We start from the raw sequence: 25,553 nt of genomic DNA, 5'->3' as shown, positions 1-25,553 counted from the left end.
AGTTAACAACATAACCTTCAGTCTCTATGCCCAACTGCTGAAAGCTACACCTTGATTCATTTGCTTATCTCAATTCTGTGAAGAAGGTGTTACCACCCACTTTTCAGGCCCCAAGGTGATGCGGTTAAAAAGCCTGAGTTGCCCCTCTCTCTCTGCCTGCCTCTCTGCCTGCTTGTGATCTCTCTCTGTGTGTCTAATAAATAAATAAAATCTTTTAAAAAAAAAAAAAAAAAAAGCCTGAGTTGAATGCTGAGACGCTAGTGAGTGGGAGAGCCAGGACCGGAATCCAGGTCTGCGGTTCCAAGTCCTGTGTTCTGTTAGGCTGCCCTTCAAGATCTGAAGCCAGCGGGTACCAGCACAGCAACCACAGGTCCTGCCTGTCTGCAGCTTCTGGCCCCTGTTGGCCTCGACAGGGCCCCATATTGTACCTGAGGGATGCAGTCGCAGTTCGCAGTTCTACTACAGGCAAATATGGGAAGCTATCACTTAATTTAGGGTTTTTGACGTGTGCTCTAGTCCAAGGAAGTTAATTTAAAAATCAATATTGAGGGAGAAAACTGTCCAGTATTTCACCATCCATCTTTCTCAACTGTCTCTTGTGATCTTTCTACCTCTCTGTTGCAAAGTATTAACCTTGACTTTCTCCTGCTTATTACAGACAAGCATTCTTAGCTACTCAGCAGTTAACCTAACTAGAGAGACCTGGTTTTCATTAATCCACTCAAAGAGCTTCAGCTTGGGCAGCACTGGGTGGCTCAGTCGGTTAAGCCTCTGCCTTCAGCTCAGGTCATGATCCTGGGGTCCTGGGATCGAGCCCCACACTGGGCTCCCTACTCAGTGGGGAGCCTGCTTCTCCCTCTGCTCCTCCACCTCCTGCTCTTGCTCTCTCTCAGAGAAGTAAAATCTTTAATTAAAAAAAAAAAAAGCGTCAGCTTGGGGTACCTGGTAGCTCAGTCCATTTACCATCTGCCTTCAGCTCCTGTCATGATCTCAGGGTCCTCAGATCGAGTCTACATCAGGCTCTCTGCTCAGCAGGGAATCTGCTGCTCCCTCTGCCCCTCCCCACGCCCACCGCTCACTCTCCCTGTCTCTCTTTCTCAAATAAATAAAATCTTTAAATAAATAAATAACAAAAATTTCAGGTTATCCAAAGCATTTTCTTGTTCCTGCCTTGCCTGAGATGATCACAATGAGTTCATTCTGACCGAAAGCTCCAAGTAGGGTCTTAGGGCATGAACTGGGGACTTTGCTTCAAAATCAGCCTGGAGTTACCCAGTGCATTAAAACAATCAGAGAAGCTAGTCTTAAATATTGGATTACAAAAACTACCTTCCTCAAAAAGAAAAAAATTCCACGTCTTTGATAATTTTGTTTGTAGGATTGTTGCAGGATTATGTGAAGGAAGTATCTAGTACTGACTATACCCCAATTCTCTACTAGGTAGGAGACATACATGTGTTACATTAATTAGTTAGCAGTTCTCTTAGCCAACACAAAGGATCTGTGCTCCTCATATAACTAATTACCCACCAATCTACTCTCTACAACCAACCTCTGGGTCTTCAACAGATAGGAAGTATAAAATACAAATAGTACTTGCAGAGTGATCTTTTTTTTTTAAAGATTTATTTTTTTTGACAGATAGAGATCACAAGTAGGCAGAGAGGCAGGCAGAGAGAGACAGAGAGGAGGAAGCAGGCTCCCAGCCAAGCAGAGAGCCCGATGCGGGGCTTGATCCCAGGACCCTGGGATCATGACCTGAGCCGAATGCAGAGGCTTTAACCCGCTGAGCCACCCAGGCGCCCCTGCAGAGTGATTTTTTGTTTGTTTGTTTTCAAAAAGTTGATACGTGATAGGTCAACAGAGAAAAAGACACCAAGACTTATTAGTTGCTATAACTGGGGGATGGATTTGGAGTCATTTTTATTTTTTGTTTATCTCTGTTCTCTACATTTTCTATAACAGTCAAACATAGAGGATGCCTGGGTGGCTCAGTGGGTTAAGATTCTGCCTTCAGCTCAGGTCATGATCTCAGGGTCCTGGGATTGAGTCCCACATCATCAGGCTCCCTGCTCAGCGGAGAATCTGTTTCTCCCTCTCCCTTTGTGTTCTCTCTCTCTCTCAATCTTGATCTTACTCTCTCTCAAATAAATAAATTAAACCTTTTTTTAAAAAGTTTGACATAAGAAAAAACACTAAAAATGTTTTTAACGGCAAAAAAATCTACTAAATCTGAAACCATGTCCCCCTTGATGACAAGTGCTACTTCCCTCCCTGGACCCCAGTGGTCCCTTAGCTGCCATCCCAACTCTGTTATTACACCCATAGCTCGCCCAGGGCTAATGCCAAGGCAGGAATTTCAACTCCCCGGAAGAAGCTCCTGGGACAAGCCGAGGGGACCAAGGAGAGATTGCTCAAATCAATAGTTCTAGCCTGGTGTCCCTTCGGTATTCTGAAGGCATCAGCTTCTGAGTGAGACAGAGCTCCGCACAGGGCAGGACCTGCAACCTCATTCCACCAGAGACCCCACCACTGGAGAAACCACCCACCCTCACCTCTATCCTAGTCTTACCCCCTCTTCCACTACCTGATCCCGTAACTGGAGGCAGTCCTAAGGGTAGGTCTCTCCCTTGGCTAACCCTACATTTGTGGTTAAGGAGATAAGGTTTCAAAGACCAAGCTTTTCTGGAATTCTAGCCAACAGCGGTTACTGCCCCCTCCAGCGTTGGCAATAAATTCTGCCCAGCATCATGCGAATCCAGAAGCAATTCCCTGATGCTTGGAGCTTTATTCAGAATGCATGATCGTAATCGGACCCAGGAGGCTCTCTGGTTCACCCTGCAAGGGGTTTCAAATTGACTTGACCTCAAGCCAATGGCGTCCTCAGCCATTCTGAGAATCCCAGCCTATCCCTAAAAATGCAGAAACCGGCTTCACCAGCACTTTTGTCCACATCCAGGGAGAAAGTAATGGCTGGCTCTTCCCAGGCCCTCTTGGATCTTGCAGAGGAAGGTCATGGGAGGTGAACAGCACCCAGCTCTCGCTGATTTCACGAGCCTGCCAGAATGGGCAGCCCACCAGGAGCCAGCCTGCAGCCACCTCAGGAGGGAGTCAGAGTAAAGGGCAGAATAATCCCACCCCCGCCTGCTTCACAAGCACCGTGTGAACATGCAGGAGGTGATGAGCTCCTTTGCTCTCTCTTTCCAGGCCTGAGGTGGGGTGGGAGGCAGTGAGTGCACCCATGACAATGGTCAATATATTGTCCAAACAGGACATTTTGGAATGAAAGGGGGCACTGTTAATAGCTCTGCTAGGATAACAGATGTTAGACAGGAATACTGCCAACAAGCCAGATATGTGGCTACCACAGAAAACATCTTCCTTCCACTCCTAGCACCAGGGGTCCACTGGAATGGTGCCATGTCCCTCCTGGAACGGGGGCCACTGAAGAAAGTCTACTTTCCAAACCAACCAAGACCTCATCCAGCAAGCCCCCCCACATCCCAGGAAAAGAGGAGGAAACTATCCCATAAACCTCAGAAGTCTGGGCAGAGCTCCCTCTGTCTGGTTCACCGCTGTGTCTCCCGGGCCAAAATCATGCGTGGCAGGTAGTGCATGCTTGGTAAATATTTGTTGAATGAATTGAGTGCCTGAGCAGTTTCTCCAGTCATCAGCAGAACTCCAGGAAACCAGAAAGACTTAGCAGTCCTAGGTAAATAACATTGTTACCTAAACTAGGTAACTGCTGAGGTTTGAACTCTGAATGGTTGTAAAGATCTAACCGGCAACAGCCACCAGGCCCCCCAAAGAGGAGGTCTAAGCATCACGTGTTCAGGGCTGTCTCACACACACCATTTGAAATAGTATTTTCCCTGGAGTGACTTTTCTGTGAATCCAAACAGGCTCTGGGGAAATTGTGCCAGCTGTCCATGGGACACTTATAAGTAGGCAACAGGTAAGCTTCCGCCACCAACTCTGGCTCCCAACGGCTGTAACTTTTCATTCCACCAGTCAAGATAAAATTGTCTCAAGGAATCTCAATCAATGGCAAACTTTTATTTAAAAAATAGAAATCTATCCTCTCATTTGAATATTTCCAAAGAATCACACTCATCCAGGGCAGACCACATGGTGGCTATCCAGAGGCACTGAAAAGGGAGGCATTTGGTCACCATGATCCAGCAATTAAGTCTTTGCACAGGGTTAGGTTTTAAGTTCTTCCTGCTGCTCTTGGTCAATCAGCGACTGTGATTTGGGTTCAGAAGCCATCCAGGAGAGCGAGGGTTGAGCTCTCCTTAACTCATACCCAGATGGAACACCTTCCTCAGAAAAGCTGGTCCTCCCCAGTAACCCCTGGAAGAAATGGCGGAGACAATTATTTGCATCAGAAAAGATGAGGGAGACTTCAGCAGCAGGAAGTTGAAAGGGAGGCTAGGCTGTTCCAGAAGCGCGCTTCTCGGCACAGAAAGCAACGTTTGTCTAGTGAAGTAGAAAGATCCCATGACCAGGAGGGGACAACCTACTTTGGATCCTGGCTTTAACACAGACTTGCTGTGTGAGCCTGGACACGCAGACTCAATTCAGCAAACTGGTATGAAGTCTTTGCTGCAGGTGAACTGCAATCCTCTCTGTGCTTGTTTGCTCATAAATTAAGTATAGATCAGGGTTTCTCAACCTTGGCCCTGTTGACATTTTGGACCAGATATTTCTTTGCTATGGGACTGTCTTGTGCATTTTAGGATGTTTAGCAAATCTCTGGCCTCTGCTCACTAGATGCTCCTAAGCATCCCCTCCAGTTGTGACAATCAGATACGTCTCCCAATATTGCCAAATGCCCCCTGAGGGGCAAAATCACCCCTGGTTGAAGACCACTGGTGTATATATCCCGATTTAACCATCTCTTAAGGGTTTGGACAAGTGAAATGAGATTGTCACTTTTGGGACAAAGAAGAACTATTAATTTTTGTTATTCTATTTATTTATTGAATGTCTACTATGTAGCTGTCTATGTGTCATCTCATTAATCCTCATCCTGTGAGGTAGGCAATGTTCCTTTCATTTTGTAGATAAGAAACTTAAACATAAAAAAGAAAACATAAAGAAACTTAAACAGAGTGTTTAAGCAACTTGCCCTAGGACACTCAGCTATTGAATGGAAGAAGCAGGACTCAGACACAAGTCTGACTCTAAAGCTATGATCTTAATCACTAGGTTTTCTTTTTCCTGGAATACAATAAAAACCAAAGGTGGCAGATGAAAAAGTATTTGACACATGGAAGTGATTTACTACTACTACTACTACTACTACTACTACTATTACTATTACTATTAATCTAGCACCAAGAGAGAGACAGGGCATGGAAAACAGAAGATTTGGTCACTGCCACTAATGAAGAAGGGAAGAGACTGCCTTCCCCTGTGGCTGGCAGATGTGGAATGACTCGTTTCTTTCACCCATAGCGGCCTCTTTCCCACCAAGTATGTCTGAGGTGAGCAGACCCTAGGCGGCCATCACTCATCCATGAGAAAACACAACAAAGCAGATGCCATCTTCCAGTTCTGCTCTGGGTTCTGATGGCTCCTACAGCTTGAAGTCTTCCTTGAAACAACCACCCTGCACAAGTTGGTGAGGCGTGTCGCTACCCTAGGTGATGACCTTACCTCAGCATCATATTCCAATATAGGAAAGGCATCAGGTCGGCCTTCATGAGGTACATGGTAAGTCGCTCTCTGCTCTGGTCAAAGGGGAAGGTTTCCAGCGGCTGAGCATTGTAGTCGAACTCCGCAAGAATCACACGGTTGTAGCCAGTCACCAGTGGACACGAGGTGTAGCCATCGTACTAAATTTGCATGTGAGACCAAGTTGGAAAGTGACTTTTTTCATGGTATGACAGAAATACTTGAGAATTTATTATTTACTCTAGAGAGTGGCAATTTTCTTCCTTCTTTGTATATTTTCATTTTTGTACAGTGAAAAATGTAAATTATCTAACAAAAATACATACTAAAGGCAAAAATTAAAGTGCCCATATGAAAGAAACCAATTAAGAAAGTGGCAGAATTGTGGGAAAACACTGCTTTCACGCAGAAGAGATGATAATTGAGCTAGGGCTTCTTATAAGGCATACAAACCTTTTTCATTGGTTTTTGGTTCTTCATAATCAGAGAAATTGTTCTGTCAAGTATTCCTGACTGGGCAGCTAGGAGAGAAATGGAAAAGTCATAAAAATATAAGCATCTAGGTTTTCTAAGAAAACTAAGTTGCAGATAAATGCCAACAAGTTAAGAAGCCTTTATTCCCTATCCCTCTAGATTTTTAACTGGAACATGGCTCACCTTACCATTCAAAGTTCTGGCTACCAGAAGGGGTTCTTTAATTCATCAAAGGTCCACAAAGATGCCTCTGTAAGTTTGAAACTCAAGAGCCAGTCCTATCTGAACAAGAGAACTGCAACAATGGTCCTACCCCAAACCCAGTTCCCCTTCTCCTGGGGTCAGTGGTTGCCAACTTGGCCTCTGTGTCCAGAATCCCCTAACCTATTCAGATGTCCCTCTGTCCTTGTTCAGATGGCCTCAGATATATTCAACTGGGCCAAACAGTGAGTTTTCCTTTGTCCTGGAATGCCCTGGAAGAGGCTGGACCAGATGTAGACAGTTCGGTAGACGGATGTTTTTGGTTTTTGATGGCAAGAGTGGGAGACTGCCTTTTCTATTATGAAAATATTCAAACTCTACCATTCTTGTTTCATCTATCCTATCAGATGCTACTATTTTTTTTTCTGGAGTATTTTCAGAGCAAACAATCACATCAATTCACCCATAAATATTTCTGTGTATATCTCTGAAAAATGAGGAAATTTTATTATTTTTTAAAAAGATTTTATTTACGTATTTGACAGCGAGAGAGAAAGAGCACAAGCAGGGGGAGCAGCAGGCAGAGGGAGAGGGAGAAAGAAGCAGGCTCCCCGCCGAGTGGGGAAGCCGGATATGGGACTCAATCCTAGGACTCTGGGATCATGACCTGAGCTGAAGGCAGTGGCTTAACCAACTGAGCCATCCAGGCACCCAAAAATGAGGAACTTTTAAAGTATAAACACAATAGCATTTTTACACCTGAAATACTAGCAATAATTCCTTAATATCCTCTAATCCCAGTCTGTGTTCAATGTTGAATAATCAAACTTCCCTTTTAAAAATATAAGGCAGTTTGTATCTCTAGAGGTAGAAAACTAGATTTGCTTTTGAGGAAAGATGGGTTATGTTTATACGTAAAATGTTCATTAAAGCAGTTGTTTTGCAATCCCCAAAGTCAGGAATCACAAACTTTTTCTGTAAAGGAGAATTTTATAGGGGTGCCTGTGTGGTTCAGTCAGTTAAGTGTCCAACTCTTGATTTTGGCTCAGGTCATGATCTCAGGGTCGTGAGATGGAGCCCCCTTATCGGGCTCCATGCTGGGCGTGGAGCCTGCTTAGGGTTTTCTCTCTCCCTCTCCCTCTGTACCCCACTCCTTCTCTAAAAAGATACAATAAAGAAAAACTTTACGCCTTGTGGGCCCAGAGGACAAGAGGCAAATATCAAAGATATTATATAACAAGAGAGAAAACAAGAAAAAAATTATTAACAAAATCCAAAATATAAAAATAATTTTTTGTAATACAGGTCTACTAGTGAGAAGAATGGAATTTTCTTACTCTCAGTGCTCCCTATCATCAAACTGATTATAAATATTAAACGACAGAAATCATTCCTACAAAAACAGACAGCACGTTGAATCTGTCCAACAGAGTATAGTTTGTGATGCCCAAATCAAAAGAGAAATAAATGTTTTTCCAAAATGTGGAAGTTTAAAAAAACAAGGAGTAAATAATTCTGCTTAAAAATATAAACTGGCTGGGGTGTCTGGGTGGTTCAATCAGTTAAGCATCTGAATTTTTTTTTTTTAAGATTTTATTTATTTATTTGAGAGAGATAGTGAGCATGGCGGAAGGTGGGCAGGCAAAGGAAGAGGGAGAAACAGGCTCTCCACGGAGCAGGGAGCCCAATGTGGGGCTTGACCCCAGGACCCTGGGATCATGACCTGAGCCAAAGGCAGATTCTTAGCAACTGAGCCACCCATGTGCTCCAAGCATCTGATTCTTTATTTTAGCTCAGGTGATGATCTCAAGGTTGTGAGATGGAGCCCCATGTCACGCTCTGTGCTCAGTGAGGAGTTTGCTTGACGTTCTCTCTCCCTCTGCCCCTCCCCCTGCTTGCTCTCTCTCTCTATTTCTCTCTCTAATATATAAACTGGCTGTCTTCATTGTTTTAACATATCTAAAGATCCTATTTCCATTTTGGAAAACTTTGTTCCCCTTTGAAGGCCCCAAAGAGTTTGGAATCTTTACTGAGAAGACCCAAGGAGGCCTCTGCACCAGGGCATCCAGGCCACCAGATAAGGAGAAACAGGGCCCAGCAGGTACCACCTGCAGAGAGGCTGGGACCCAGGAAGCAGTCACACTGTTAAGTGTCTGGTATCCAGGTTTAGGGTGTGTGTGCATAGAAGTGTATGTGAGTTGCAGGTTTTCCCTGTATTATAATCCCCTTCTGTTATTCCCAAACCTTCTGTTAACTTTTGTTAAATATCACATCCCAGTCTTGACCGTAGTGTGGGTAATGAAGGGACAATCTTCAGAGAAAGAGGCCTGAGCAGATGGGGAAGCTAGATTCAATGTGGCAACATGGGGTCTCACTCAGAGTAGCACAGTGGTCTGGAATGAGGTACGACCCCTGGCTGGGTGGCAAGTAAGCCAAGAATGGGTTATGGAACAAGTGAAAGCCTTGCTAGGGCTACTCAGGACACCCGGGGAAGGGAATCTACTGAGCAATGTGGATCCACTTAGGGAACACTGGGACTGCAGTCATTTCATCGCTAAAATGTGAAGTGACATATATACATGCATTTAACATGAATGAATGAAAACATTCACGCTGTTTGAAATGGAAATGGACTGGAAACAACATAAATATAAATTAAAGAGTAGACTCATTAAACGAATTCAGGAGCAACCATACAAAAGCATACAGACTGGAAAAAAAAAACAGATGTAAAAACAATGGGGACACTCTCTATGTGGTTAGGGCGAACAGAGAAGCAGCAAATTTTCCACATATAACTTTCTGTGCAATCATACTTAATATTATCTCTTCAGAACAGTGAATGGAATGTGTTTGAAGTAGGCCACACGCTGGGTAATCTGTGCCCCACGTGTACCCACAGGCATTCTCCACACATAAATTCAGCAGGTTACGTTAAGAGAAATGTAAATTGAGAGTATCGTCACACAGTCTGCCTGTAAATCACAAAGAGAAAAGACATCTTTATAGTAGAGAGAACTGACAGGCACCCCTTTACGCAGTGATGAAATCTAGCTTCACTAAGGACAAGACAAGCTAACATGGCAGGCCCCTAAGGGGAGGCAGCGGGGAGGAACAGAGTCTCACGTGTGGAGGGTCTTGCCAAAATGGATCACCTGAATCTAATTTTAAGAAGACCATCAGACAATTCTAAATTATGGGATGTTCTACAAGACAACCAATCTTGACTCTTCAAAAAGCCAGTGTCATAAAAGTGAGAAAAAAAAAAATGTCAGAAGGTCTATTCTAGATTAAAGGAAACCAAAAAGACAGGACATCCAATGCAGTGTATAGCCCTTAACTGGCTCATGGATTTAAGGGGGGTGACGTGGAGGTAAGAAAGGCCACTTTTATGAAAAGTGGAGAAATCTGAACTGGATATGAGATGATTATATATGAGACAATACAGTGTTCGATTCCTTCGACGTGTATCTCATGGATACAGAAGAGAAAGTCCTTGTTCTTAAAGAGATAGACGTTGACGTACTTGAGGGTGAGGTATTACTCCATCAAAACCCACTTTCAGATGACTCGCCAAAAAAATGTACATAGAGTAATCAAGCCAATGTTACAAAAGATGACTGTTGATTAATACCTAAAGGCTATTAGAATATTCATTGTACTTCCCAATTTTTCACGGTTTGAGATTTTTGAAATCAAGAGTTGGGGGGGGCAATGATTATTAATAATAATAAAGACATTGAGCAGGTTTCCCAGAAAGCCCTTCGTGGGTTGCAGTAGTGAAAGTAACAGCCAACCTGTTCCACGGGGGTGCAATTCACACAAAATACTCTCATCCCAGCCACGGGAATGTCTGTGTTTTACAGCACCCAGAGGAGACAGTTCTTGTCTAAAGAGGACAGCATCTAAAAGCCAATTCTCCTCATCACTGCTAGTGCAGAACATGGAGGAAAAGAATTTAGTTTTCCAGGCTGAGGCCTTAATCGTGCACCAATGATGGCACGCTCTACTGTATTTGTCCTAGGAGAACAATTTTCTGGTCTGCAAGCTTTCATTGACTTGCATGTGTTTTCTGTGGAAACAAACACTTCCCCAGCTTTACGGTGTTCCAAGCTCAAGAAAAATAGCCAACCTGCCTCATGTCACAGGCAAAAAAGAGGCCAAGCAGAGAAGTGTGGCGGGATGAGAAGTAATGGAATTTCAGAGATCTGGAAAGATGGTACCCTCTCCCAAATGCCCCCTGCCCGGCAAACCACTTCTCGGACCCAAAGGCAGATGAGGTCAGGTGGCTCTTTTTTCCTCATAGGATGCTAAGTTCACAGACAACCTGCTTCTGTGTCAGGGAGGCTGAAGTCATTTCTAGGCCACAGAAGGTTCATTATTAATGAAATGCCATTTGTGTCAAGCTTTGGTTTTTGTGATGACAGTGACTTCAGGATGACATCATTCTGAGAGAGTAAGAAACCTAGCTCATTCTCTTACCCACTGCGGCTGCAGTCTTTGACGTGGGAAGGTTGGTGCAGTCCCCGATGCCGAAAACATTGGGGTATTTCTTGTGTTGAAGAGTTTCTTTATCGACATCCACCCAGCCGGCAGCATCAGCCACAGGACTCGTCTTGAGGACATCTGGTGAACTCATGGGTGGTGTTACATGAAGCATTTCATACTACAAAGAAGGAAAGTATCCACATTGGTGTTTTTTCCAGTATTTCTCCAGCCTCTCAAGTTGTCCCCTGACCTCCCTTACCCAGATACTGAACCGTGCACTACCTACTTCACGTTTGCACTAATCCACACCTTCTCCAAGGTCTTAAACGCTCCCAGGCAGTGTCCTGATAAAACAACTAACCATTCTCTTGCCTGATGTGGTCTCCCCGTAGAGAGCTGATGTGATCCTTCTGGGCAGCAGGGATGGGGGAATCAGAAACACCGGAATAAACCTCACTAACCCCAGTGTGTCTGTTTTTCCTAAAACAAAGGAGGTGGTGGTTCTCAGTTGCTCTCTCCCTGATCCTTGGCTGCCTACTTGCAAAGTCTGGTACTTCAGTTTTATTTTGCAAAAAGGTGCTCAGAGTCCCCAAAACCTGTAAAGACTGTGTGCAGAGCTGGTAAGGGAACACCCTTCCCAAATATGGGTGGACTCCCAAAATCCATAAAGGAAACCAGCAGAATGCCAATTTAAGGTGAAATAAAGGTGGTGGGAATATTCACTGGCATTTTGGAGGAGAGAGGGATGTGATTCAGTGAAGGGTTTACTGAACAGTGGAGGGGACAGGGTGGGTTTTCTTCCCCCCCCCCAAAAAATCCTATGTCAATCTCACCCTTGGAAGCACTGCTCTAACCCACCAATTCGGATGGCTCATTTAATTTTTTTAATTTATGTAATACCTTTTTTTGTTTGTTTATATAATATTTCCGTAGTTTATCCTTTTCAGTCTTTTTTAATTATTATTTATAAACTCTATCTAGCAATTTCAACCCGATTTAAGAGTCCCAAAACATTTCATTAAGCTGCAAACTTTAGCCTCTTCAGACAATCCCAGCTTTGTGACAGTCCACAGGTCCTGGCTTCCATAAGGAGGTCCATGCCCTCGTTGGTGGGTGGCAATCATGGACAGCAGAAGGAGTTAAGGAGGTGGCTTGTCTTTATTCCCACTCTCAGATGGTTAGAAGTGTAATGAGCCCTAAGGCAGTAAGTGCTGTAAATGGCCAGTGCTCCTTTGCAAGCGGATCTTGGGTGGTTCTTTATTGGCACAGGCCCCTGGGCCTGGCTCTCCTAATGACCATGGAAACAGAGCACATGACTGCAGGACAATGTATGAAATGGGCCACAGCCACCATCCACCGAATTACTAAGGCTGGGTCTGTTTTTCTATAGTTAACCAGAACTACTTTTTTTTTTTTTTTTTATCCGAGGGAGAAATCTTACCAGAGTCATCTCAATCCACTGGCATCAATGTGCTTAAATTTCATAAGTACACATGAATTCCATACATCTTTGCTAGAGGGAAAGTTAAATGTTTCCATATAATCATCATAAAGGCATGAAGTTTTATTTGAGCTAACATCCTACAAAAGATATTCTAAGGTCTGCTTTACAGATGTATTGAAAATTAACATTGGCATTTAGCCGTAGCTTGTCCTTTGTACGTTATTTCCGCAAACTGTGTATAATGAAGAACTTGGTTCTCCTTCATTACCATAAATAATCTATTCAGAATAGCGGTTTTGAAACTTTCATGTTGAGAAGCAGCATTTGGGAGGTTTGTGGGATATGCAGGTTCCTGGGGCCCACCACCCCCAGAGCCCAGAGCAGCGGGTCTGAGTGAGGCCCAGGACTCCACACTCTAACAAAATCTCAAACAAAAATAGAGATTCTGGGGCGCCTGGGTGGCTCAGTGGATTAAGCCGCTGCCTTCGGCTCAGGTCATGATCTCAGGGTCCTGGGATCGAGCCCCACATCAGGCTCTCTGCTCCATGGGGAGCCTGCTTCCTCCTCTCTCTCTGCCTGCCTCTCTGCCTACTTGTGATCTCTCTCTGTCAAATAAATAAATAAAATCTTAAAAAAAAAAAAAAATAGAGATTCTGACACACGAAACCTGTAGGTCTTAGAAGCTCTGGCCTGAAGGAACAGGTTTGTTTACAATGAAAAACAGGGAGCTCCTGGGTGGCTCAGTTGTTAAAGATCTGCCTTCGCCCCGCATGGAGCCCCACATTGGGCTCCCTGCTCAGCGGGAAGCCTGCTTCTCCTCCTGCCTGCTGCTCCCCCTGCTTGTGCTCACTCTCTCTCTCTGACAAATAATAAAATCTTAAAAAAAAAAAAAGAAAGAAAAACAGAATGTCATTATATGGACAAGCCATTTCACCTTCCATTTGCTTATCTATAAAGAAATACATTATCACCGACCATTGAACAGTTTAGGCTATAGCCTTTCTTTTTCTTTTCTTTTTTTTTTTTTTAATTCTTTACAGTGGTGATTCTCAATCCTGCTTGTACATGAGAATTATCAGAGGAAATTCTGAACCTCCCAATCATCATTTCACCCCTCCCAAACTAATTAATTAAAATCTGTGGGAGTTAGACTTAGCCATCAGAACATTTAAAAGCTCCCCAGGTAATTTCCATGTGCAGCAGGGCTGTGAACACTACTTCAACACCTTTTAGCAGATTTTTTGAAATTCCTAGTTTAAGAGTGGGGTTGGGTTTGGAAAGAAAATCTGACCTGAAATCCTATCATTCAAAGGGGACCAAATATCCTTCTTCTTTATAAACCCTTTAGAAGAATAACCATTTAGGGGAGCCTGGGTGGCTCAGTGGGTTAAAGCCTCTGCCTTCAGCTCAGGTCATGATCCCAGGGTCCTGGGACTGAGCCCCACATCGGGCTCTCTGCTCAGCAGGGAGCCTGCTTCCTCCTCTCTCTCTGCCTACTTGTGATCTCCGTCTGTCAAATAAATAAAATCTTAAAAAAAGAAGAAGAAGAAGAAGAACCATTGATCTATCCAAGTCCCCGTCCACAACTTCAACTATCAAGAGCACAGCTGAGAACTGGAGTAAAAACCACTGAATAACAAAATTAAGTTCATGCACTCAAAGGCATACACTTTGCTCAGATAACTTATGCTGGGGGTCCTGACTTGTAGCCCATGCACTTTACTTTACACAGAATTGAGAAGTTTGGCTATCTCATTTTCCAGTCAATAAAGAATGAGCAGCAGCAGCTTAGATGAGCTGAAGCTGGAGGGACCTTCTGAAGTCACTTAAAACTACCTGACAGCCAGGAAAGAAGAAAAGTGGAAAGCTAAACACATACAAAATCAAGTAACAGAGTTGTCTGAGACCCTTTTAGGAGGTGATAACTAGCCCCAGTACGCCCTAGGAGCATAACAATATAAAAGCTATTCAAAGAGACGCCTGGGTGGCTCAGTTGGTTAAGCGACTGCCTTTGGCTCAGCTTATGATCCTGGAGTCCCGGGATAGAGTCCCACATCGGGCTCCCTGCTCAGCAGGGAGTCTGCTTCTCCTGCTGACCTCTCTCCTCTCATGCTCTGTCTCTCTCATTCTCTCTCTCTCCCTCTCAAAGAAATAAATAAAATCTTTAAAAAAAAAAAAAAAAGCTATTCAAAATTAGGACCCTGAGCTGTAGCAAGCAGGTATCAGATGAGCCTGGGACATCCTGTGACACCAGAAAGCAAGAAAGTGCTCAAAAATATGGCAGCAATACGTCACAAGGCCATAGCCATCTTGAAAGGGCTTCTACTGACCAAATCTGGATAATGTGAGCACCAAAATAATTATGGACAATAAGGAATTATAAACCATTGGGGGTAAAAACAAAATTCATGAGTTCATACCAATAACTACTGAATTAAGAGAGAAGGGAGGGCTTTTGAAGACAGAATGCTAACAGCCTACTGTTAAAGGTAGAGAAAATGCTTAATTGGGAAAAAACACCATTTTCCAATTGCCATAGTAAAGACTGGATTAGGCAAAAATGATCAGTGGATGGTAAATCCAGTGGGAAACTTAATGAGGAGGGAGTACGGTGTTTGCTTGACCTTAAGGTGTTTCCCCACAAACCTTTTTTTTTTTAAGATTTTATTTATTTTTTTTTTGACAGAGATCACAAGTAGGTGGAGAGGCAGGCAGAGAGTGAGGAGGAAGCAGGCTCCCCACTGAGCAGGGAGCCCGATGCGGGGTTCGATCCCAGGACCCTGAGATCATGACCTGAGCCAAAGGCAGAGGCTTAACCCGCTAAGCCACCCAGGTGCCCCTCCCCACAAACTTCTTATTAGTAGCAAGAGGGAAAAATGAAGAATAATTAAACAGTAGAGAAACTGGGTCATCTCTTGACTGTTGATCCAAATGAACATCATCAATGAGGGGCAGTTGACCATTGTGTGCTCTCAAACGTGATACCCTAGAAAGACATGACATCGCTTATGCAGTACTTCAGTCTAAAATGCACAGCCTGAAACTGATCACAAGAAAACATAAGCAAACCCAAAATGAGGAGCATTCTATTAAAAGATGAAGCAGTGGGAGGCGGTCTGTATTATTCCAAAATATCAACCAAGGAAGGCCATGGAAATATTCCAGATCAAAGGATGCTGCAGAGACATCCCAATTACAGGCAATACCTGCCTGTGGACTGGGTTCTGCCCTGGAGGGAAAAAAAACACTATAAATGCTACTAGGTCAATCAACAAAACCAAATATAAATGATAGACTAAAATATTGTGCCCATGCTAAGTCATCTGAATTGATAACTGTACTGTGGTTATGTAAAAGAATAGGGCTCTCTTAAAAGATTTACAGTAAAGTATTTGGGTAAAGGGCAATGCTATATGAAGTATATAACTCACCTTTAGAGGCTTTGAAAATATATTATATTATATTATATTATATTATATTATATTATATTAGGAGACAGAGAGGTCAAATGAAAAGCCAATAGGGCAAAACCCTATAATAAATGAGTCTAGGTAAAGGCTACACAGCACACCGTTTTCTTTGTCCTGGTTTTATGTTTGCAGCTTCTCTAAGTTTAAAATTATTTGCAAATAAAAGTTTAAAATTATGACCTTGAGTCATCAGTAACATCTTAAATGAGAGTCAATACATACCACTTAAGAAAGGAAAGATGTGTGCAATACATTTTAGAAAAAGCCTGCACTAAAAAGCTTAAAATGTGAAGTTTTGATGTTTAGAAGATTCGTTGTTGGCTCACTTCAAAATTCCTTTTTTTAATGGAACCCTTCATTCCTCTAAAGCTGCGGAATGAATAAAATGTCACTATGAGCCGTTTTCTCATTGCTAATGGCTCTTGCCAGAGTGCTGTAAACAAGTGATTCTCCCACGGGTGCTTCTCCAGATGCCTTTACATCTTCTCTTCAGCCTCATACGCCTCTGTAGAAGGACTATTCCCATGACACGGAAGAAGGAACACACGCAGAATCCAAGCCCATACACAGAGGCTCCATCTTCCACATCAGGGCATGGCTCCACAGGATCTTGCAAGGATTCTGAAGTGCCTCCTTTTGTGCACAGGTGAAAGACGTTTAAAGACACCCCCATCTCTCATGAACAGCCCACAGGCAGGGCTGTTTCTCCATAGAAAAGACAATCACCAAATCCTCCACTGAAGGAAGCCCTCCCTGAACTCTAGGCAAGACCTGAAGTCATCAAATATTTTTGGCTACTTCAAGTGACTCAGGGGAAGAAGAATGGAGATAACAAAACAGGATCAAAAGACACCTGATTCCAGTAGGTAAACGCTCCTCAGCTCCCAGGGACACCGCCTCTTACCCCTTTCTCCTCCCCATCCATTCTGATCCACCTCCTCCCCTCCCGCTGCCCTGGTGCACTCATTATAACCAGCCTCCTCCAGCACAAGAATGGCAACGGGGAGGTGGGAGGCACAGTGTCGCCAGCATCCAGAGGTGTGTGGAGCTGACAAGCTTCACTCCCACTCACTGAGATCACTTGGGTCTCTCCAGGTTTGTCCAGATTCTCAAAAACAGCCTCCTGTCTATCAGCGCGGACTTCGATGAGGTTTTGCTTGTAGTTAACGGTGAGGTTCCTCTCCTGGATGATCTCCTGCAGGGCAGCTGCATACTTCTTAACCCCAAAAATGGTTCCAAGAGACGTGTTGAAAATGATATTGGCCTTGGATCGCTTCCCTGTCTGGAAAAAATGGAAAGAACAGAAACAACCAACATCAAAGCATCACTTCAGCCACGTTTTTTTTTTTTTTAAACCTAGACAAGAGGGGCACCTGGGTGGCTCAGTTGGTTAAAGCCTCTGCCTTCAGCTCAGGTCATGATCCGGTCCTGGGATCGAGCCCTGCAATGGGTTCTCTGCTGAGCGGGAAGCCTGCTTCCCCTTCCCTTTCTGCCTGCCTCTCTGCCTACTTGTGACCTCTATCTATCAAATAAATAAGTAAAAAGTCTTTAAAAAAAAAACAAACCTAGACAAGAATTAAAAGAATTAAAACCCTCAGAAGAGAGCTCACCAGCTTTCTCCATCACTATACACTGGTGGGGCAAGGTGTGAACCAATTCACTATCTCCTAGTTTTCTGTCAGTGACACAGGAACTAAGTGCATATTTGAGTCAAGGGTGCCATCCATGTGAAGGCCAGAGATGGAAGTCAAGTCCAGGGAAAGACAAGCTGAATTATTTATTGATATACTCATTTGTTCACCCACTCAGTCAGTATTTAATGAGGTCCTAGAGGTGGCTGGTACTGTTCTAGGTGCTACGGGAACAGCAGTGACCAAAGTTCCCATCCCATTGGCTCATACATGCTTATATTGTTCACATGTTTCAGAGGCTGGTATTTTTCCAAATGCCTAGAATCTCACAGGGCCTGAAAGAGAAACTTCCTCTTGGCAATCTAAGACTTAAAAGAAAAGAGTTTTGCAAAGAGAAGTCCAGGTGGGAAGAAGCAGCTAGTCTCTCTTTTTCTTTGTTCAGCTCCTTTTGGGATTTGTTCATCTGGAGCACACTATTTGTTTGTCTGTTCATCTTGAGAGAAAGAAAGAGGTTGGGAAGGCGCAGGGGAGAGGGAGAGAGAGAATCTCAACCAGACTCCACGCCAAACAGTCCAATGTGAAGCTCAACATGACCCTGCAATCATGACCTGAGCGAAAATCAGGAGTCAGATGCCTAATGGACTAAGCCACCCAGGTGCCCCTGGATCACACTATTGGAAAGAAGTTAGGTGGGTCGAAACCTCAAAAGCCTGTGCCATCCAGTAATTCTCATGACCCAGAATGACATTTCTTAGAAACAGAAACAATGACTTGAACTCTTCCTTAATTCCCCGGGGTGGTTGGCACAGGTTTGCGTAACTCAGGTGAAGGCTTCCCAGGATGGTTCCAAGCATTACATTCAGGCGGCTCTTCTGTCCCAGCTACCCCTCCCCTTCTCTCACCTGCCCCTTTACAGAACCACAGGCTGCTCTGAATCCTGCCATTGCCTCAGGTCAAACCACACTGCAATAAACCAAATGTGACATCCCACACAAGGGCAGGAGGCCAAGAATAGCTCCCTGCTGCTTCACCAGATGGACTCAAGCTGGGGACACGGGATTGGACATGCCAGAGGCATGTGGAGTGTCCCTACCCAAAGAGCTCTTTCCACCAAAGTCTGAAGTTCTAGGTCAACATTTTTTTTTTTTTTGCCTTTAGAATTGGCATTTTGCCTACTGTGTTTTCTAAGATGTTTATCAAAAGCCAAAAAATATTCATAACCTTGAACCTGAGTGGGAGCAATGGAGGGTACTGTTTCTTTCTTTCTTTTTTTTTTTTTTAAGATTTATTTATTATTTATTTGACAGAGAGACAGAGTGAGAACACAAGTAGGCAGAGCAGCAGGCAGAGGGAGAGGGAGAAGCAGGCTCTCCATTAAGCAGGGAGCCCGATGCAGGGCTGTATCCCAGGGTCCTGGGATCATGACCTGAGCCAAAAGGCAGCCACTTAACCGACTGAGCCACCTAGGCGCCCTGACGATATTGTTACGTGAACAACCAATTGTCCAGCTATATGGAAAAATTTAAACAATCTCTAATGTATCTTCCCAGTAGATGTCTATATACATATTAAAAGTATGTTACAAAGATTATTTAATAACAAGTAGCACATCAAAATTTGTATGGCATGATTAAAAGCACGTTAAAAAAAAATTGGGGCACCTGGGTAACTCAGTCACTTCAGGCTCCAACTCTTGATCTCAGAGTCCTGAGATCAAGCCCTGCATTGGGCTCCACTCTGGGCATGTAGCCTGCTTAAGATTCTCTCTCTCTCCCTCTCCATCTGCCCTCCCCCTCCATGATTATGTGTGTGTTCTCTCTTTCTCTCTCTCTCTCTCTTAAAAAAAGAATGTATAGGGGTGCCTGGGTGGCTCAGTGGGTTAAAGCCTCTGCCTTCGGCTCAGGTCATGATCCCAGAGTCCTGGGATCGAGCCCCGCATCGGGCTCTCTGCTCCGTGGAAAGCCTGCTTCCTCCTCTCTCTCTGCCTGCCTCTCTGCCTACTTGTAATCTCTGTCTGTCAAATAAATAAATAAAATCTTAAAAAAAAAAAAAAAGAATGTATGGGAAAAAATAGAAGGACATGTCAAACTGATAACAGCAGCTATATTAAAGTAATTGGATTAAAGTGACTCCTTTTTTTCTATTTTATAAACTCCCAATTTTTTTCTATTTTATAAACTCCCAATTATATAATTTGGTGCATACATAATAAAAATTTATAAATAAAAAAGACTTTTTGACATGGATAAAATGGAATTCTGGCATTACTGGATCAGCACCGTCTGCCCTCCCTGTCTGGGGAGGAAGCATACCTTCCGGAAATAGGCTTCTGACAAATACATGATCTTCTGGGGTGCTCCAGCACATTTTACAGGGGTATTTGGGAAGGTAAAGATGGCATTGCCCTCCTTGAAGTCCTGCAGAGCTTTCCACGTCTTCTCCACCGTCTTCACTGAATAATTGGACCCTATTTTGGGATGGTCAAAACCTTCGGGTAAGCCTTTGATCTACAAGAAAGCACACAAAATAATTATTTCTTAACAAAACTGCAAATTCACAGGTGTAAATTTTCTAAGTGCAAAACTCTTGTTTAGAGCCTTCGTTCTCTGCCATTTCAATAACCAATATTTCAATGCAATCGTGAGCCCCCAGGACTCACATGCACTGCAGTAGGCAGGAGGGTGAGGGACCTGCTAAGATCAGGACTGTGGTGCCTGGAGTCAGGAGCCGAACCGCAGAATGGACTTGGCCCACGGGAAGGACTTTGCCTCGCTGGCCTCGGGAGTGTGGTTTGAACGTATCTCTTCCCACCATCAAGGTGAGGACAAGAAGCCAGCCACGCTTCCTTTTTGGAGTATCAACTGCCTTACTGGGAAGAAGGACAGGCAGAACCAAGGGTCATATTGTCAATAATCACAAACTTAAGCTACCCTTTATCAGGTTGTACCAAATCAAACTCTTGGTAAAGGCAGTAAAGGCTGCTCATTAAAAACATGGACTTGGGAACCCCACCAATCTGGCTCGAGTCCCAGCTTTTCTACTTAACAAGTGTTATGACCCTAGGTAAATACTGAATATCCCTAAGCCAGTGGGTCTCAAGGGCAGTTCCTAAGAACTTGCTAGAAATGCAAATGATCAGTCCCCACCCAGACCTACTAATTCAGAAACTCAGGGGCAAGCCCAGAACTCTGTCTGGCTCTCTGGATGGTTCTAATGTACACCGAGTTTATGTTCATCATCTATAAAATGGGTGTAAAAGTAACTGCTCCAGAGGGCTGTTGGCAAAAGGATATAAGACCGCACACAGAAAGTGCTTAGAAAAATGGCACTCACGCAGTAAGTGCCCCACAAAGTGTCTGTGTTCCTGCCAGTGAGATTAATTGGACACTGACTTGGATAGAGTGCTATGAAGACGGTTGAGTATCGAGCACCAGTTCTTCCAGCAAGAGCACAGAGAACCATCAAAAACCAGTGATGAGGGTGGGCTGGTCCTTCAGGACCTCCCAGGCTGTTCTCCAGACTGTAAGGAGACCATGCGACACGCACCCCTCAGCTGTCAAGGAAACTGCTAGGATCTCCTCCAAGAGGCTCAGTGTGAAAAGTGGCTATTCCTCCATTACTGACCATTATCTCCAGTTTAAGTAGTTGTAATAGCAGCAGTTTCAATAGCAATAATTCTCACTATTATTATTTTTATAGAATCTCCTCATATTTTAATGTTTCTGAAGTCTCAGCCCATGCTAACAGTGGATAGTTGTTCATTGCAGGCCTCTGAGGCAGGTGGGGAAATCATCCCAGATCGTAGACACAGATGAGGGAACAGAAGAAGAGTGAGGCTGAGAGACCTACACAGAACCAGATGCCGAGAGACTTTGGACCACTGCCTCAGGGTCCCCTCTAGCGCCCTCCATACCTCCTGGTTCCTAAAGCAAAATGCACTATCCAAGGGATAAACAAACAGCTGATCTCTATCTCCTTCATTACTTGTCTCTAGTTTGAAGAGGCTGTTGTTAAGGAAAAAGGTGCCATAAAGCGGTAACCAAGTTCATTTTAGAAGACTGGTCACAAAGGGCACTTTATGACCCCTCATCCAAGTCAAGCTGCTTCTTCAGGAACTCTGGAGCAGAGGAGACAGGGACAGAGAAAGAGAGGAGATCTGACTCCCCCTTTGGCTGACCAGGCCAGGGAGCAGGACATCACAGTGCAGACACCCTGTGGAACTGAAGGGAGAAAGAGGCAACTCAGTTCTACACAGCAAGGTGGTTTTCTTGTGAGTGTGGAAAAGCCTGCTGTTTTACAAGAATTGCCATTAGGGTATGGACATGCTAAACTTGGATTAAAGCTTAAAGCTAAAACATATCATCATCGTTGACATTGTTGACAAAATCTTAAAGATTTTTTAAAAAACCATAAAAAGACCGCTGAGAAAAGAAAAGCTAAAAGAGGATCCTTTAGCACCCTTTCCTGCCAAAATGAATACAAAGCAACTAAATGCAGCATTTGAACTTGGCATAAGGAGGCCAGTGCTACAGAGAAGTAGTTTAAAATCATACCTTCTCATAGTCCAGCTGAATCCCGAGAGCAATAATAAGGTATTTGTAGGAAATCTGCAACACAAAACAATGGTATTTTAGACCAGGATCCCGGAAGAGGCAGCCCAAGGGCTAACTCTGCCCCAGCCCCATGCCTCCATTTTCTACTGTGGACGCCGTGAGGCTGTGGGTGATGGGCAGGGCACAGGGAGGGAGGTGCGCTCCCATCTGCCATCGTGTCTGCCAGTCTGTTTCTCACACCACAGTGCTTCACAGCATTGAATAGCCTGCCTGGCCCCCAGAGGGCTTGAGACTCCTGTGTTTTTACACAGTGAAGAAGCAGACTGCGTGGTGCTCCCGTTAACACCTCCTCACTCCGAGGGGTGAGAGCAGCACTTCCTAATCTTAAAAGACAATCAGTTTTAGGGGCGCCTGGGTGGCTCAGTGGGTTAAGCCGCTGCCTTCAGCTCAGGTCATGATCTCAGGGTCCTGGGATCGAGTCCCGCATCAGGCTCTCTGCTCAGCAGCAAGCCTGCTTCCCTCTCTCTCTCTCTGCCTGCCTCTCTGTCTACTTGTGCTCTCTCTCTGTCAAATAAATAAATAAATAAAATCTTTAAAAAAAAAAAAAAAGACAATCAGTTTTAAAATGTGCGGAGTCAACTGTGAATCCCCGGCAAATCCGACCTGCCATATGGATCGGATAGATACTGTGAGAAACTGCTATTTTGAGGGTCATGGAAAAGGATGTGATTTTAAAATCCCCAGGGCGTCTGGGTGGCTCAGTCAGTTAAGCACCTGCCTTCGACTCAGGTCATGATCCTGGGGTCCTGGGATCGAGTCCCACGTTGAGCTCCCTGCTCAGCGGGGAGTCTGCTTCTCCCTCTCCCACTTCCTGCCACCCTACCCTGCTTGTGCTCTCTCTCTCTCTCTCTCTCGCTCTCTCTGTCAAATAAATAAATAAAATCTTTTAAATAAATAAATAAAACTGTTGGGTCGGCAGTTCCAGGAATGCAGGAGGAACAATAGAAATGTCCGCCCGGCCGCCATCTTCCAGTCCCCTCCCCACCCCCTTCCTTAACCCTAGACTCTCCCGCCAAAAGGGTGTACGCCCAGGTCACGTCTCCATAGGTAACGCGATATCTATGCAGGAACAGGAGTATCAGGACCCCCCCACCCCATACCCTCCCATCACCAAATACCCTACCATATATGGATGTGAGCCCATGCCCTGCCTTAGCCCCATAGAAGACCCCCGCCACCTCCCTCCCAGTGCGACTTCCTCGACTCCCCCTTTCTGAGTTGCGGAACCTCCCCAGAGTGCCCACCTCCCACCCCCCCCCCCACCCCACCCCGCGCACCTTTCCTGGCTCCCCTTCTCCCGAGCCCTGAAACTTTGCGGGAGAGTGCCTTTAATAAATCTTGCCTTGCACCCACCTTGCCTGGTGTTGTGTTTACCTTGCCTGCGAAACTTTACAAAAACCTTTTAATTAATTAATTAATTAATTAATATACTGCGATCACCCGTGCCAAAGGCAAAAGTATCCATGTATCATGACGGGAGATGGGGTTTAAGATCAAAAGGAAGAAAGCTGAGGCCAGAAAGTGTAAGCAAGAAGGATATAAAGAAACAGGACTTGCCTAGAAAACTGGAGGTGGAGAAGGATCGTGATGCAAGTCAGGAGCCCAGCAAAGGCGAAATGGGTTGTAATGAATTCTTGTACTCAAAGGAGAAGCAGAGCAGCAAGATGGGTAGGTCACAGTTGAAGAGAGAGGACTCTAAGAGCTAAGAGTGCTCAGCTCAGGCTGAGGAACCAAGGACAGCAAGTTTCTGCAGAGGTCCTGCCCTGGGATCCAGGAGGCTCAGCTCCAAGGTCACCTCCACAGTGAGGCCTCCTGACAATTCAATTCCCCTCCCTGCTGGCCCCTTCTGGGAGTTTCCTTAGTGTATATGATGCTTTACAGAACTGGTTGCATTATATAGGAATAATATCTTCCCTCACTACACTGAATACCCCAGACGACAGAGGTTATGTCTTACTCTTTATATTCCTGAAATTAAAGTGAGGAACTCAGTCATGTTTCTCGGATGGATGGATGATTTCAGTTGTTTGTGAAATATGTAATTTATCAAAGCACACAGATAGCATACACAGCTTCCTGTGTATGATGTGCCTATCTATAGAGCGCTGTACCCTGAAAATTCCTTGTTCCATAGCAGTGTACCAGGCCCATTAACTACCTGACTGAGCTATGCTGAGTCTTCAAGGTCAATGAGGTCAGATGGGACATGGAATCTAGGGGTGATGATCTATAGGCAGAACATGAACACGGTCAACAAGAAAAACCTTTGGTTTGTATGTGCCCTGATTGTTTAGTTACAGTACAATAATGATTATTTTTAAGGGCTGGTAACGGACAAGCTTAATATTATGGAAAAAAAAATCATTAAGGGAGAATAAACCCTAAGAGAACAAAGAACAAAAAGAAAGCCTTAAGCCTTCTGAGTAAATTCAAGTTTCCAGGCCAGATGATTTAAATTCTAAGGAACTGCAAAAACTTGTAGGCAAGACTTTTGAGCAATTACAGGCAACAGTGCAGACATTGCCAGAAGGCTCAATAGGGGCATCTATTCTCATTTTCTACAGGGAAGTGGGGGCGGTAAACTCTGATACTAACAATCTCGTAAACAGAATTTTCTCCATGGTGAAATTCCAGACTCATCTACCAAATAAATGTCTCTGGTGATTTGGAAAAAGAGCACCAAATAGGTTCACAGAGTGCAAATTGCTTTCAGTCAGTCAGGGGTCAAGAACTAGGCCAGCCCACAGCGGATACCTAATAAGTATTTCCTTTTCCTTTTTTTCCTGTGTTCTTTAAAAAATAATAAAAGTAACATCTCTTGAGCACTCACTCTGCAGGAGACCGTTCTAATTCATTTAGTCTTCAAAACAACTCAATGAGGTAGGTGGTATTATTACCATTTTTTTTAAGATTTTATTTATTCATTTTAGAGAGAGAAAGAGAAGAGAGAGGGAGGGAGGGAGGAGGAGCAGAGGGAGAGAGACAAGCAGGCTCTGCACTCAGCACAGAGCCCAGTGCAGGGCTCGATCTCACGACCCTGAGATCACAACCTGAGCTGAAATCAAGAGTCAGATGCTTAAGCAAGTGAGTCACCCAGGCACTCCTCCTTAGTCCCATTTTATACAGATAAAGAAACTGAGACACAATTTGCTCACAAATATTTACCGAGCATCTCCTATGTGACATACTGTGCTAAGTCCTGGACATACAACATTGAACCAGAAAGACACTGTTCCCACTCCTCCAAGAACTCAGTCTAGTGGGTGAGATAGGGATTATCAGATAATCATAGAAATAACTACTACATCACAGAATGCTGTGATAGCAGGTTACGGGGGAATCTGACCTAGTCAAGTAGGTCAGGGAAAGCTTTCCTGAAGGGGTATATCTAAGGTAGAGATGAGTAGGAGTTAGCTAGGAAAAGAGATTAAACTCAGCATGTGCAAATGTCCTGGGGAAGAAGGAACCCAAGGCTTTTGAGGAAAGGAAGAGGGAAATGTGCTGGAGCAGAAACTATGAGAGAGAGGGAGAAGGAACCAGAACCAGGTTAGGT

The 25,553-nt window shown here is 44.3% G+C and overlaps 1 protein-coding gene across 1 annotated transcript in view; it reads right to left on the bottom strand.

The window, feature by feature from the left end:
* Positions 1-4,035: 4,035 nt before the first annotated feature.
* SQOR (sulfide quinone oxidoreductase) overlaps positions 4,036-25,553 on the bottom strand; it is a 52,800-nt gene continuing 31,282 nt past the window's right edge. Inside the window, exons 4-10 of the mRNA XM_046007351.1 lie at positions 21,941-21,994; positions 19,700-19,894; positions 16,829-17,038; positions 10,837-11,020; positions 6,133-6,200; positions 5,662-5,840; positions 4,036-4,353 (exon numbers count right to left, since the gene is read on the bottom strand). Coding sequence (XP_045863307.1) covers positions 4,296-4,353; positions 5,662-5,840; positions 6,133-6,200; positions 10,837-11,020; positions 16,829-17,038; positions 19,700-19,894; positions 21,941-21,994 — 948 coding nt within the window. The 3' untranslated portion in view covers positions 4,036-4,295. The remainder of the gene's footprint in view (positions 4,354-5,661; positions 5,841-6,132; positions 6,201-10,836; positions 11,021-16,828; positions 17,039-19,699; positions 19,895-21,940; positions 21,995-25,553) is intronic.

Source organism: Meles meles, chromosome 6, assembly GCF_922984935.1.
Source record: "Meles meles chromosome 6, mMelMel3.1 paternal haplotype, whole genome shotgun sequence".
NCBI classification, from domain to species: Eukaryota; Metazoa; Chordata; class Mammalia; order Carnivora; family Mustelidae; genus Meles; species Meles meles.
The sequence above is the reverse complement of the archived record's forward strand: the minus strand, read 5'-3'. Positions and strand labels throughout refer to the sequence as shown.